At 38.7% G+C, this 16,070-nt stretch overlaps 1 protein-coding gene across 1 annotated transcript; it reads left to right on the top strand.

Moving 5' to 3' along the window:
• The first annotated feature begins 2,259 nt into the window (after positions 1–2,259).
• LOC107811320 (protein DETOXIFICATION 49-like) lies at positions 2,260–4,460 on the top strand. Its single transcript, XM_016636227.2, has one exon. It carries the CDS (start codon positions 2,487–2,489, stop codon positions 4,026–4,028), a length of 1,542 nt encoding a protein of 513 aa, XP_016491713.1. The 5' UTR covers positions 2,260–2,486; the 3' UTR covers positions 4,029–4,460.
• Positions 4,461–16,070: the final 11,610 nt, after the last annotated feature.

The following is a 16,070-nucleotide window of genomic DNA, read 5'->3' on the forward strand; positions in this document are numbered from 1 at the left end:
AATGCAGTTAGGTTATTTCTTCACACTAGGATAGAACCAGGGGTAGAGCTAGTAGGAGGAAGGGGTTCACGATTTGAACATTAGATACAGATTCATCATTTGAATATTATGAGTTCGAGTTTGGAATTCTACCATTATTCATTTAATTCACTAGATTTGAAATCTATTATTTTGTATTGTTTAGTAATTTTTGAGTCAAAGTTATTGAGTTCGAATAAACACCATATGTACATACTATATCCGCCCCTAGTATAAGTAGAGTAAAAATATATTTTTTGGTTAATGTAGTAAGCATATAAATTATTCCCTCTGTTTCAACTTATGTGAACCTATTTGACTGGGCATGGAGTTTAAGAAAAAAGAGAAGACTTTTGAACTTGTGATGTAAAATGAGACACATATATGTGGCTATAAATCATTGCATAAAGGTAAATTGTTTCCAAATAAGAAAAAAGGTCATTTATTTTTGCATGGACTAAAAAGGAAACGGAGGGAGTACGTTTTTGTTTACCTTTTAGACGCCTATGAACAAGAAATTGTGTCGGTACTTTGTACAGTATAATAACATGTCATGATACTAATGTTCATTTACACGCACGAGAACACTGTATTTGTTGTATTCAAATGTTTGTCTATTTTCTTCGACCTAAGCCTAAGACAAGACAAAGTATAATCGTTTCTTTATTTTTCTCAGCATATTTTAGTAATTTTCTATTCAAATTTTTGCCACTGGTGGTTGAAGATTTTTTCACGAGTCACAGACAATGTATTTAGACAAAAGTGGACAAGTGTATAGTAAGTAATAGACAAAAGAGGGGACAAAGATTGGCAGCTAATTAAAATTTAGTTAAATTAATTGAAGGACGTCCTAACCAACCAATCTAGAGTTATCTTTGTATCATCCCTTTACATTTTCCTATATATATTTGGAATAAAGTCGTGTAGTTTCTTTTAGCACAACTGTTTTTATTGATTTCTTATTTATTTTGTTAAGGATTCTTCTGGTTAGCTTGTGCACAATGACAATTTTACCGGACAACTATTACCTTTTACTAGCACAGATATTAAATAATTCTACCGATAAATATTTTCTTAATTGGTTTTAACTTCTTCCTTTCATATTTACTTTACAAGTTTCACTAATTTAGGTAGTGCAAGAAAATCTTGCACTATCATGTCAATTGCGAAAGTTAATTACATGTACTTTTTCCAAAAATCATGAGTTGATGACCTACAAAAAAATATAAACCTGTTTCAGAAAATAAAAATCACTTAATAATATAATTTGTTTACGTTGTTTGTATATATAAACGAATTAACTCCTTTACGCTGTCCGCATTAGCAATTGTTTTTCTTTCGAGTCGTGAAAACAGTCACTAATGTGTTATCCCTTGAGATACGGTCATTTCTTAAATCCTACGTGAACGCGGGATACCTTGTACACTGAGTTGTACTTTTTTCCGTGGTATGCCTAGCTGACTTGTTTTCCCTATAGTTCTCCATAAGCTTGATAGCATATAAATTCCTTCTTCCATCTCTCTCGGCAGTTTTTAGAATCCATTACTGAAACAAATTGGTTGTATTTTTCACAAACATAAATATAGTGATAAATCTTACTCCTATTAATTAGCTGGAGAGTTGAGCTGTTTTGGCAATATTCATGCGTTGTATTAATTCACAAACTGAAACGGCAGGCTTTGAATTGCCTCTGCCTCTCAATTCACAGTCAAATCCATTTTTAATAGTGGCTGTAAATGACCGTCCAACAGTTTCTCTATTTGTCTCTTTCCACACATACCCTAAACAATGTTATCCAAGGTAAGTGCCCACAAAACAGAAATAAAAGGGGGTGTTTTTATTTTAGCCCTTACCAAAAACTAGTTATATTTGATAGCTTAAAAAGTGTATAATTTTTATATATAACATACAAATTGTATATGTATACAAAAAATATATTTTTTTTGATTATTATTTTGAGAGCGACTATACTGTGTCATTTCATCGAAATAGTAGTATTCCCTACACACAGACAAAAACTTTCTACCAAAAACAATACAAAAAAATAACCCATTTAACGTTAAAAGACCAACTATGTTGTCAACATTCACTGTCTTTTTTTGTTCAAGGCTCAAAGACATGGATTTAGTGTAAATTTTTCTCATCTTTCTATGTATTTGATTTGAGCAGGCCAAATAGTGACATATATATAGTCAATAGATAGTCGGTTCTATAAAAGACACTTTCCAAAAGAATCATTCAAAATCGTTGAGTTGGAAAATTTTGGAGGCTCTATTTGCAAACAACTAGTCAACCAAAATATTTTTTCCTCAAAAGAAACAAAGAAAATTTCCAAATTCGCGCCCTTATAAAAAGCCAACACAAACTCATATAAACTCCTTAAAACCCTTTCTCCCTCCCTCAAAAACCCTTAAACTTTTTTTTACCTCCTTTTTGAAAATTCATATACACAATTTCTTTTGTTAAATATGTTGAGTCCATTGATTTCTGAAAATACAACAATAGAAGACCAAAAGGAACAGATCAATAATATTCCTAGCCAAAAAAATAATCTAACTCTTGCAATTTTAGAAGTCAAATGCATAGCCAATATTGCATTTCCAGTGATATTCACAGGTTTACTTCTCTACTCTCGTTCAATGATTTCCATGATCTTCCTTGGCCGCCTCGGCGAGCTTTCTTTAGCCGGCGGTTCGCTCGCTATCGGATTTGCAAATATAACCGGTTATTCCATTCTTTCTGGTCTAGCCATGGGAATGGAACCAATTTGTGGACAAGCTTTTGGTGCAAAAAGATTCAAGCTTTTAGGCCTAACGTTGCAAAGGACAATTCTTTTGCTACTTTTAACCTCAATTCCAATTTCATTCTTGTGGTTATACATGAAAAGACTCTTGATATTATGTGGCCAAAATCATAATATTGCCTCAGAAGCTCAAAATTACATTCTTTATTCACTTCCTGATCTTTTAACTCAGTCATTTTTACATCCTCTTAGGATTTATCTACGTTCACAATCAATAACATTGCCTCTAACTTATTGTGCTGCTTTTGCTATTCTTATTCATATCCCAATCAATTATTTTCTTGTTATAGTTCTTAATCTTGGAATTAAAGGGGTATCTTTAAGTGGGGTTTGGACTAATTTCAATCTTGTTGGCTCATTAATTCTTTATATTTTAGTTTCTAAGGTGCACAAAAAAACTTGGAATGGAATTTCCTCAGAGTGTTTAAAGGGATGGAAATCACTTCTCAATTTAGCAATTCCAAGTTGTATTAGTGTTTGCTTAGAGTGGTGGTGGTACGAAATCATGATTTTATTATGTGGGCTTTTAATAAATCCTCAAGCTACAGTTGCTTCAATGGGAATCTTGATTCAAACAACAGCTTTGATATATATTTTCCCATCTTCTTTGAGTTTTGGTGTATCAACAAGAGTTGGAAATGAATTAGGAGCTAATCGTCCGAATCGCGCTAAATTAGCAGCCATAATTGGACTATGTTCAAGCTTTATTTTAGGAGTTTTAGCATTATTTTTTGCTACTATGGTAAGAAATATTTGGGCAAGAATATTTACTCTAGACCAAGAAATTGTGGCATTAACAGCTATGGTTTTGCCAATTATAGGACTCTGTGAACTTGGGAACTGTCCGCAGACAACAGGTTGTGGTGTATTAAGAGGAACAGCGCGTCCTAAATTAGGTGCTAATATTAATTTAGGATGTTTTTATCTTGTTGGAATGCCAGTTGCTATTTGGTTAGGATTTTTTATGGGGTATGATTTTAGAGGATTATGGCTGGGATTATTAGCTGCTCAAGCTTCATGTGCAGTGACTATGATGTTAATAATATTGGCAAAAACTAATTGGGAAGATCAAGCAAGAAGAGCAAAAGAACTTACTGCAATTATTAATGGTGATTATGAAAATGAAGATGAAAAATTCATTGATGAAAAGGCAGAGGATTATTTGGATTTATCAGATTATCAGAAGCTAGAGAATTCAGCTGTTTGAATTTTTTTTTCAATTTTTGGATTATTAATTCTTTTCTTTTTGAAGGGGAGTCTTGGAGCAATGATCAAGTTGTCTCCGTCTGAGCTATAATGTTTGTATCAGGGTAGGCTGCCTACATCACATCCCTTGGGGTGCTACCCTTTTTCGAATCCCATATAAATGCGAGATGTTTTGACCACCGGACAACCCTAATTCTTTTTTTTTTCATTTTCTTTTTATATTCCATTTCTTATTTTTGTACACTAGTAGAGAGCTTAGTTTCGGTGTTTGCTATTCATCAAATTAAATTACTTCTTTTTCTTTCTTTGGATAATGTAATTATGCACGTAGATAGTCCTTTTTCTTTTTCTTTATTTTCTTCCTTAAGATGAAGATTTTGTAACTTTCTGATATTAATAACTAATGGAAGCCGGCATTTTTTTATGTCATTGTAGCTGTCTATAGATTGTGCAAAGTTGATGAGCATGCTTTATGAGTTTATGTTCTCCACATTTTGAACACGAATGTTTGACTTCAAAAGTCAACTTTTTTTTCTTTTTCTTTTTAAATTAATTCAATTTAGGTCAGGTGAGTTGTACTCCATATCTATCCATTTGAGCTATTTTCGTAACGCTTGAATAAGTCTGATTCTCATCCATTGCCACCCAATTAAGATTTCTTTGTGCTAGTATTGAAATTTGTTTGGTGTAGAACCTCTTCGTTCTTTTAATTTGATAAAAAATATATAAAAAAAAAGCTCATAGAGTTTGACTTTAAAAAGTCAAAGCGTCATGTTTACGTCCGGACAAAGTAGCAACATTGGCAAAGCTAGGCTTTCCACGTTATGGTTTCTGAATTTTAGAATGATGATTTTATGGGCTAATATACTGAATTTTAAATCTAATAGTTATACAAATTTAATAAATTCTCTAACATAAATATATTGTTTTAGCCGAACCCGTACTCTGGCTTCTAGCCCTGCCCATGAGTATTAAAATCAATTTAATTGCATAAGCGGATGATATCTGTCACGACCCAAAATCTAACCATAGTCATGATGGCGCCTATCGTGTTACAAGGCAAGCCTATTCCCCAAAATATTACTACTAAATCGATTATAAGAATTTAATAAAATATTTTCAATATTTAAATTTTTCATAAACTAAATCAACTCTAAATATAATTATAGAAAATACGAAAACGAGCCCCAAACATCGGGATGTCAATAAGTCATGAGCATCTAGATAACCAAACTAATACAACCAGTATCTAAGTAATACAAGACAGAAAGAAATATATAGAAGGAGAGACAAGGCCCTGCGGACGCTGGCAGCTACCTCGTAGTCTTCGGTACTCAATTCTCTCGGACTCAGTGACCTCCGTAATCAAACACACCTGGATCTGCATATGAAGTGCATGGTGTAACATGAGTACAACCGACTCAGTAGTAACAGAAATAACTAAGGAACTGAGTAGTAGTGACGAGCTAAGCAAAACAGTCCAATTATTTATTTTCACAATTTACAATAAATATGAATAAACAGGTAAATTCCATAAAAACCAACAAATGCCACAAAGAAATTAACAGGTAAATGCAGCAACAGCAAAAGTAAATGCAACCTCACAGCAATGTCACTCCATCACTCAACACTCGGCACTTGGCACTCAATACACTCAACACTTAATAGGTACCTGCGCTCACTGGGGGTGTGTACAGACTCCGGAGGGGCTCCCAAAGCCCAAGCGATAAGCACGGACAACTCACGTGCCATAATATCAATCCCTAGATCCGCACCAACAACTCACATGCTATGCGGACAACTCACGCACTATGGTATCAATACCTGGATCCGCATGGACAACTCACGTGCTGCACGGACAACTCACGTGCCTCAATCAAATACCTCATATTAGGCCCTCGGCGTCATCATCAACAAATAAGGGAAACACAGCCTAATAATCTATGACTGAGTACAAATAATGTGAGCATGAATAAAGCCTAATAATCTTTCTAAGTATGATCTTGTGTCGGTTACATGTATTCTTGGGGTTATGGCTTATGTTATGCTAGTAAAAGTTCCTCCATTGCATCCAATATTTTGATTAAAAAGGAAAGAAAATTGGTAATTATAATTTTAATAAATATTTGGCCCACCACTCAATGGCCCCTATAATTGTGTGCACTTTTACTAGTGAGTGGCCTGGCCTGATAACTTTGAGCTTACTGGATAATATAAAAAGTGAATATTATGAGGATATTGTTATAAAATAAAAGTAACTTAGTAAAACATGAACAAGACATGTTGTTATGAAATTAAAGCAATTTAGTAAAATATGAACAAGAAATGGAGATAGAGAGAAGAAAGAGATTTTCTTCTTCAATTGTGTGTATTTTTCTATCTATTACAAGGCCTTTATATAGGCATGAAAAGTGAAGAAAAATATGTCATTGAATATGTCATTAATCATAAAAATATATCATTGAATATGTCATTAAGCATTTGAGAAGATCATGGAGGAAGAGTAGACATCCACCATAATTTGATTTTTCTTATAATACTCCCCCTTGGATGTCCATAGCTAATGTGACTTGTTAAAACCTTATTAGGAAAAAACTCTATGGAAAAAAAACCCTAGTGAAGGAAAAAGAGTACACATATTTAGAAATACGCCTTTTGGTTGCCTCGTTAAAAAAACTTGCAAGGAAAACCCAGTGGGACAAAACCTTGTAAGGGAAAAAGAGTACAACACGTATTAACTCCCCCTGATGAGAGCATCAATTCACATCTTTGAGCCTTCGCATCCCAATCTTGTACACTAGTTTCTTGAAGGTTGACGTCGGTAGAGATTTGGTGAACAAATCAGTCATATTATCGCTTGAACGGATCTATTGCACATTGATATCACCATTCTTTTGAAGATTATGCGTGAAAAATAACTCCGGTGAAATTTATTTTGTCCTATCCCCTTTTATGAATCCTCCATTCAATTGGGCTATGCATGTTGCATTGTCTTCATACAAAATTGTGGGTAGTTTGTAACACTTCAAACCACATTTGTCTCGAATAAGGTGTATTATAGACCTCAACCATATACATTCTCGACTTGCTTCATGAATAGCAATTATCTCAACATGATTAGATGACGTAGCCACGATTGATTGCTTAGTCGATTGCCAAGATATGGCAGTGCCTCCATATGTGTCACGACCCAATTTCACCTATAGGTCGTGATGACGCCCAACACTACAGCTAGGCAAGCCAACTAATAAGTCAATCATACATTGGTTAAACTTTTATTCCAAGAAAATAATAAAATACCAACTTCTACCAATGTGTGTGCCAAGATCCGGTGTCACAAGTGCATGAGCATCTAGTAGATTATACAAAACTCCAAATACTGTCTGAAATGAAATAGACAGAATATAAATATAAGAAGAGACACTGGTTGCTGCAGAACGGCTCAGAAAGGTAGCTCACCACTATGCCTCGGGATGACGTGGTTATATGATGATAGGTCCTCCACTAGTACCTGTCTCAGATCCTGCACAAAAAGTGCAGCAAGTGTAGTATGAGTATATAAACAACGTGTACCCAGTAAGTATCAAGCCTAATCTCGAAGTGGTAGAGACGAGATGGCCGACTTTGACACTCACCATGGGTCAATAATAATAACTGAAATAAAACTAGGATATTTAAATCATCAAAAATTCTCAATATATTAATTAAATTCCTTCAATTCAAATAGTTTCTAATTTATCAATTAAATCTCATTTACAGGAGTAACAATTAATTCCTAAACAAGCAAGAATAATAATTCATTAAATTTCAAGAATTTTTTAATTTATTAATTAGCTTCACAAGCTGAAATAAATTATTAAAGTATCGTGTAATTATTATTATTATTAAGCACGATTTCTGCCGAGGACGTACGGCCCGATCCAGAGTGTCGTGTACACTGCCGAGGGACGTGCGGCGCGATCCATAGATGCATCTATCCTACCGAGGCGTTCAGCCTGCTCCACAAGAAAGGAGGACATTTTCTTATGTGCCTCCGGAAGGAGAGTATATTTATTATAAGATAAAATTTGGGAGGAGAATAATTTCTTTTAACAATTAATTGATTTAAGCAAAAAAAAATCAAGCCTATGAGATTTTCATCCTTTAATATCTTTATCTAACAATTCACAATATATTCATATAGATATCAATTAATATAAATAAATCAAAGAATACAATTCACACAAGTAATTCATGTTTTGAGTCTTAAACTACCCGGACTTTAGCATTAATAGTAGCTACGCACGGACTCTCGTCACCTCGTGCGTACGTAGCCCCCGCAATTAGCAACAATTATTCAATTTAATCCCTATGGGGTAATTTCTCCCTCACAAAATTAGACAAGAGACTTACCTCATCTTGCTCCAATTTAATCCACAATTTTTCCTTTTCCACGATTATCCAACTCTATCTGGCTCGAATCTAGCCAAAAATAATTCGATACAATCACTAAAAATTATAGGAAATAAATTCTATAAGGAAATACTACATTTTTAATAAAAATCCCGAAATAAATTAAAAATTCTCTTGTGGGGCCCACATCTCGGAATCTGGCGAAAGTTATGAAATCCGATAACCCATTCAATTACGAGTCCAACCATACCAGTTTCACTCAAATCCGACTCCGAATCGATACCGAAATCTCAAAATTTCGTTTCTATGAGATTTCTAAACTTTTCCAAATTTCAATCTCAAAACACTAATTAAATTGTGAAAACAATGATATATTTATGTTCATAGACCAAATCCAAGTTAGAATCACTTACCCCAATGTCTTTTCCTTGAAAATCTATCAAAAATCGTCTCCGCTCAAGCTCCAATTTATTAAAAATGGCGAATGGGACGAATGCCCTCTTTTTATAAAACTGCCCAGCAGCCTTCGGAACTGGTCCTCGAACTGGACCTCGATCGCGACTTCCTCGGTCATGGCCTCGATCGGGGCATCGAGGTTGGGCCTTCGATCATAGCCTCAATCATGGCATCGAGCTTGAGCCTTCGATTGTGACCCTCGATCTTGGGTCTCGATCCTGACCCTCAAACCTTACTTTCGATCATGGCCCTCGAGTTGGACCTTCGATCATGGCCCTCGAGTTGGACCTTCGATCATGGCTTCGATACACTAGCTCGAGCCTATACCTCGTCAACCCTGGGCTCGATACCTGGGCTCGATATCTGGCTTGATATCTGGGCTCGATCATAGCCCAGAATGTCCAACAGAAGAGGAAAAATTGCAGCAGCTTTTTAACTCCAATTTTTTATCCGTTAACCATCCGAAACTCACCCGATACCCTAGGGACCTCAACAAAATATACCAACAAGTCCTAAAATATCATACGAACTTAGTCGAACCTCTAAATCACATCAAACAATGCTAAAACCACGAATCATACCCCAATTCAAGCTTAAATGAAAATAAGAGTTTTCAACTTCTACATTCGATGTCGGAACCTATCAAATCAACTCTGATTGACCTCAAATTTTACACACAAGTCATAAATGATATAACGGAGCTATGAAAATTTTCGAAACTGGATTCCGACTCCGGTATCAAAAAGTCAACTCATCGGTCAAACTTTCAAACTTAAATTCTTGTTTTTAGCCATTTCAAGCCTAATTTAACTACGGACTTCCAAATAAAATTTCGAACACGCTCCTAAGTCCAAAATCACCATACGGAGCTGTTGGAATCATCAAAATTCTATTCCGGGGTCGTTTTCTCAAAATATTGACCGAAGTCAAACTTAGCACTTTAAGGCCAACTTAAGGAACCAAATATTCCGGTTTCACCTCAAACACTTCCAAATCCCGAACCAACCATCCCCGCAAGTCATAAATCATTACAAGCACCTACGAAAAGTTTTATTTTAGGGAACGGGGTTTTAAAAGTTAAAATGACCGGTTGGATCATTACATTCTCCACCTCTTAAACAAACGTTCGTCCTCAAACGGGTTTAGAATTATACCTGAAGTGCTGAATAAATCTGGATATCTACTCCGCATGTTTTTCTCGGCCTCCCAAGTCGCTTCCTCGACTGGTTGGCCCCTCCACTGGACTTTTACTGCAGAAACCCTCTTGGACCTCAACTGGCGAACCTGTTTATCAACAATGCCAATTGGCTCCTCTTCATAACCCAAGCTATTATCTAGTTGAACTGTGCTGAAGTCTAATACATGTGATAGGTCGGCATGATACTTCCGGAGCATAGATACATAGAAAACCGGATGAACTCCCGATAGGTTGGGAGGCAATGCAAGCTCATAAGCAACCTCCCTAACTCGTTTCAACACCTTAAATGGGCCTATAAACCTTGGGCTCAACTTGACCTTCTTCCCGAATCTCATAATTCCCATCATCGGCGAAACCTTCAAGAGAACTTTTTCGCCTACCAAAAATGATAAATCACACGCTTTCTGATCTGCGTAACTCTTCTGCCTAGACTGTATTGTACGAAGTCGCTCCTGAATCAACTTTACCTTCCAAGACATCCCTTACCAAATCAGTACCATATAACTTAGCCTCACCTGGCTCAAACCATCTGATAGGTGAACGACATCGCCGATCATATAAAGCCTCAAATGGAACCATTTCGATGCTGGATTGGTAACTGTTATTATAAGCAAACTCGACCAAAGGCAGGAAACGATCCCACTGACCTCCAAAGTCAATCACATATGCCCTGAGCATATCCTCCAAAATCTGAATTGTCCTCTCTAACTGTCCATCGGTCTGCGGATGAAAGACTGTGCTGAGCTCTACACGGGTCCCCAACTCACTCTGTACTGCTCTCCAGAAATGTGAAGTAAACTGAGGACCTCTATCTGATATGATGGAAATTGGCACACCATGCAATCGAACTATCTCCTGAATATAAATCTGGGCCAACCTCTCTGAAGTATACGTAGTCACAACAGGAATAAAATGTGCCGACTTAGTCAACCTGTCAATAATCACCCAAACTGCATCAAACTTCCTTAAGGTCCGCAGCAACCCAACTACAAAATCCGCGGCAACCCAACTGCAAAATCCATAGTAATTCGTTCCCATTTCCACTCTGGTATGGTCATCTGCTGAAGTAGGCCACCTGGCCTCTAGTGCTCATATTTAACTTGCTGGCAATTTAGACACCGAGCTACATACTCAACTATGTCCTTTTTCATTCGTCGCCACCAATAATGCTGCCTCAAGTCACGATACATCTTAGTAGAACCTGGATGAATAGAATATCGAGAACTGTGTGCCTCCTCCAGGATCTTTTTCCTCAAATCATCCACATTAGGAACACACAGACGATCCTGGAGTCATAGAACACCATCTGCACCAATAGTGACTTCCTTGGCACCACCTCGGAGTACCGTTTCACGAAGAACCACTAGGTGTGGGTCATCATACCGGCGAGCCTTGATCTGCTCAAATAGTGAAGATTGGTCCACAACACATGCAAGAACTCGGCCGGGCTCTGAAATATCTAGCCTCACAAGTTTGTTAGCCAAGGACTGAATATCTGAGGCTAATGGCCTTTCCTCTGCTGAAATGAAAGCCAAACTACCCATACTCTCCGTCTTTCTGCTCAAGGCATCTGCAACCACATTTGCTTTGCCCGGATGATACAGGATAGTAATATCATAATCTTTTAGTAACTCCAGCCATCTGCGTTGTCTTAAATTTAGGTCCCTCTGCTTGAACAAATACTGCAAACTGCGATGATCAGTGTAAACTTCACAAGACACCCCATAAAGATAATGCCTCCAAATCTTAAGAGCGTGAACAATCGCAGCTAACTCCAAATCATGTACCGGATAAGTATTTTCGTGGGGCTTCAGCTGACGTGAAGTATATGCAATAACTTGCCCTTCCTGCATCAATACACAACCCAAGCCAATGCGCAAAGCGTCGCAATACACTGTATACATCCCCGAATCGGAAGTCAACACTAACATTGGTGTTGTAGTCAATGATGTCTTGAGCTTCTGAAAGCTCACCTCACAATCATCGGACCATCGGAATGGAGCACCCTTCTGGGTTAATTTGGTCAAAGGTGCTGCAATAGATGAAAACCTTCCACGAACTGACGATAATAACCTGCCAAACCCAAAAAACTCCCAATCTCCGTCGCTGAAGTGGGACGATGCCAATTCTGAACTGCCTCAATCTTTTTGGGATCAACTTTAATACCTTCGCCCGATACGATATGTCCCAAAAATGCTACAGACTCTAGCCAAAACTCACATTTAGAGAACTTAGCATATAGCTTTTGTTCCCATAATGTCTGAAGCACTAATCTCATATGCTGCTCATGTTCCTCCTTACTGCGCGAATAGATTAAGATGTCATCAATGAAGACAATGACAAACGAATCAATATATGGCATGAATACTCTGTTCATCAGATCCATAAATGATGTCGGGGCATTAGTTAAACCAAAAGACATTATCAGAAACTCATAATGACCATATCTAGTACGGAAAGCAGTCTTCGGAACATCCGAATCCCGAATCTTCAACTGATGGTACCCCGACCTCAAGTCGATCTTAGAAAATACCCTAGCACCCTGTAACTGGTCAAATAGATCATCAATACACGACAATGGGTACTTGTTCTTAATAGTGACTTTGTTCAATTGGCGATAATCAATACACATCCGCATTGTTCCATCCTTCTTTTTCACAAATAATACTGGTGCACCCCAAGGCGATACACTCGATCTGATAAACCCTTTGGCTAGTAACTCTTCAAGTTGTTTCTTCAATTCTTTCGGAGCCATGCGATACGGTAGGATAGATATAGGCTGGGAATCTGAAGCCAAGTCAATACAGAAATCAATATCACGATCAGGTGGCATACCTGGAAGATCTGACGGAAATACATCGGGAAACTCCCGAACTATAGGCACTGAATCAATAGCCGGAGTCTCTGCAGTAGTATCCCGAACATAGGCTAGATAAGCCAAACAACCCTTCTCAACCATGTGTTGAGCCTTTATAAAAGAAATAACTCGATTAAATGAACTAACAGGCGAACCCTTCCACTCCAGCTTAGGCAATGTTGGAATAGCCAAGGTAACAGTCTTGGCATGACAATCTAGAATAGCATGATATGGAGATAACCAGTACATACCCAGAATAATTTCAAAATCGGTCATCTCAAGCAATAGGAGATCTGCTCTAGTTTCATAACCACAGAATGTAATAATACAGGACCGGTAGATCCGGTTCACAACAACAGAATCGCCCACAGGAGTGGACACATAAACAGGAGTACTCAAGGACTCACGAGAAACACCCAGGAATGGAGCAAATAGAGATGACACATATGAATACGTAGATCCTGGATCAAATAATACTGAGGCATCTTTGCCGCAAACAAAAATAATACTTGTAATCACGGCATCTGAGGCCTCTACATTTGGTCTAGCCGGAAAAGCATAGAACCGAGCTGGAGCGCCAACTGTCTGGCCTTCACCTCTAGGACGGCCCCTACTGACCTGTCCTCCACCTCTGGGTGGTCGGACTACTGGTGGAGCAACTGGTCCGGTAAGCATTGGCTGCTGACCCTGTTGTACTGGTCTACCCCGAAGCCTGGGGCAAAACCTCCATATGTGACTGGGATCCCCGCACTCGTAACAACTCTTCGGTGCGATGGGCTGCTGACTAAGTGTCTGGCCCTGGGGACCTGAATACCTACTGGGAGGACCCTGAATAGCTGGTGGGCGGTAAGAACTCTCTGGGATAGCACTGAGATAAGGTCGCACTGGAGCACCTCGAGGAGGTGGTGGTGCTGGATATGGGGGTCTGCTGGACTGTCCCATCATGAACTGACCTCTACCCCCGGACGGAGCACCTCTGAACTCTCCAGAGTACCTGAACCGTTTATCACTCATAATCTGCTCTCGACTCTGCTGACGTACACCCTCAATCCTCCGGGCTATCTCCACAACTCGCTCATAAGAAGTACCCATCTCAACCTCTCGAGCCATAGTGGCCTGAATACCAGTATGTAAACCGGCTACAAACCTTCGCACTCTCTCCGCCTCAGTAGGGAGTATCATTAGTGCATGGCGAAATAATTCAGAAAACCTCGCCTCATAATCAGTCACTGACATCTGACCCTGCTGGAGCTGCTCAAACTGAAACCGCAACTCTTCCCTCTGGGAGGGTGGAATATACCTGTCCAAGAAGATACGGGTGAACCTGTCCCAAGTCATGGGAGGAGAATTTGCTGGTCTGCCAAGAGCATAAGACTGCCGCCATCTACGGGCTCTACCCTCTAGCTGAAAAGTAGCGAAATCAACGCCATGGGATTCCAATATCCTCATGTTATACAGTCTATATTTGCAATGATCAATGAAATACTGTGGATCCTCATGTCACTCACCCCCGAAGACAGGAGGATGTAGTCTAGTCCATCTATCCAATAGTTTCTGAGGATCGGCGGCTATAGCTGGCCTGGGCTCAGGTGTAGATGCTGCCACTGGCTGGACTCCACCCACGGGTAGTGCACCCTGGGTCTGATATACAGTAGTTGCATGTCCATGAGCCTGCGCGGTAGGGGTCTGTGCTCCCCCGCCCGCCTGAGATGTGGCTGGGTCTGTCAGAAATAAACTGGCCTGAGTAATATTGTCCATGAATTGCATCATACGGCCCATGACATCCTAAAATCCCGGTGCAGATGTGAAGTCTACCGGAGTTGGCTCTGCCACAGGCACCTCACCCTGCTCCTCAATAATGGGATTCTCTGCTGGATCCACTGGCGGCATAACCGGAATAGTCCTGGGACGTCCTCGCCCTCTACCACGGGCTGGAGCCCTCCCTCGGCCTCTAGCAACTGGGGGAGTAGCTCTTCCCTAGTCTGGAATCTCATTAGAGCGTGTTCTCACCATCTGTGAGAGAATAAGAGAAGGATATTTAGTACTACATCAATTGCACGATGGAATATGAAGAAAGGTAGTTTCCTAACACCATATAGCCTCTCGAAGATAAGTACAGACGTCTCCGTACCGATCCGCAAGACTCTATTAGGTCTGCTCATAACTTGTGAGACCTACGTGAACCTAGTGCTCTGATACCATGTTGTCACGACCCAATTTCACCTATAGGTCGTGATGGCGCCCAACACTACAGCTAGGCAAGCCAACTAATAAGTCAATCGTACATTTGTTAAACTTTTATTCCAAGAAAATAATAAAATACCAACTTCTACCAATGTGTGTGTCAAGACCCGGTGACAAGTGCATGAGCATCTAGTAGATTATACAAAATTTCAAATACTGTCTGAAATGAAATAGATAGAATATAAATATAAGAAGAGACACTGGTAGCTGCAGAAAGGCAGCTCACCACTATGCCTCGGGATGACGTGGGTATGTGATGATAGGTCCTCCACTAGTACCTGTCTCAGATCCTGCACAAAAAGTGCAGCAAGTGTAGTATGAGTACGTAAACAACGTGTACCCAGTAAGTATCAAGCCTAATCTCGAAGTGGTAGACGCGAGATGGCCGACTTTGACACTCACTATGGGTCAATAATAATAACTGAAATAAAACTAGGATATTTAAATCAGCATGATTTACAGAATTCACAATAATTTATTTAATCAGCAGAAATAATCAAATTCCTTCAAATGTAACAATTCTCAATATATTAATTAAATTCCTTCAATTCAAATAGTTTCCAATTTATCAATTAAATCTCATTTACAGGAGTAACAATTAATTCCTAAACAAGCAAGAATAATAATTCATTAAATTTCAAGGATTTTTCAATTTATTAATTAGCTTCACAAGCTGAAATAAATTATTAAAGTATCGTGTAATTATTATTATTAAGCACGATTTCTGCCGAGGACGTACGACCCGATCCAGAGTGTCGTGTACACTGCCGAGGGACGTGCGGTGCGATCCATAGATGCATCTATCTTGTCGAGGCGTTCGGCCCGCTCTACAAGAAAGGAGGACATTTTCTTATGTGCCTCCGAAAGGAGAGTATATTTATTATAAGATAAAATTT

Source organism: Nicotiana tabacum, chromosome 23 (genome assembly GCF_000715075.1).
Source record: "Nicotiana tabacum cultivar K326 chromosome 23, ASM71507v2, whole genome shotgun sequence".
NCBI classification, from domain to species: Eukaryota; Viridiplantae; Streptophyta; class Magnoliopsida; order Solanales; family Solanaceae; genus Nicotiana; species Nicotiana tabacum.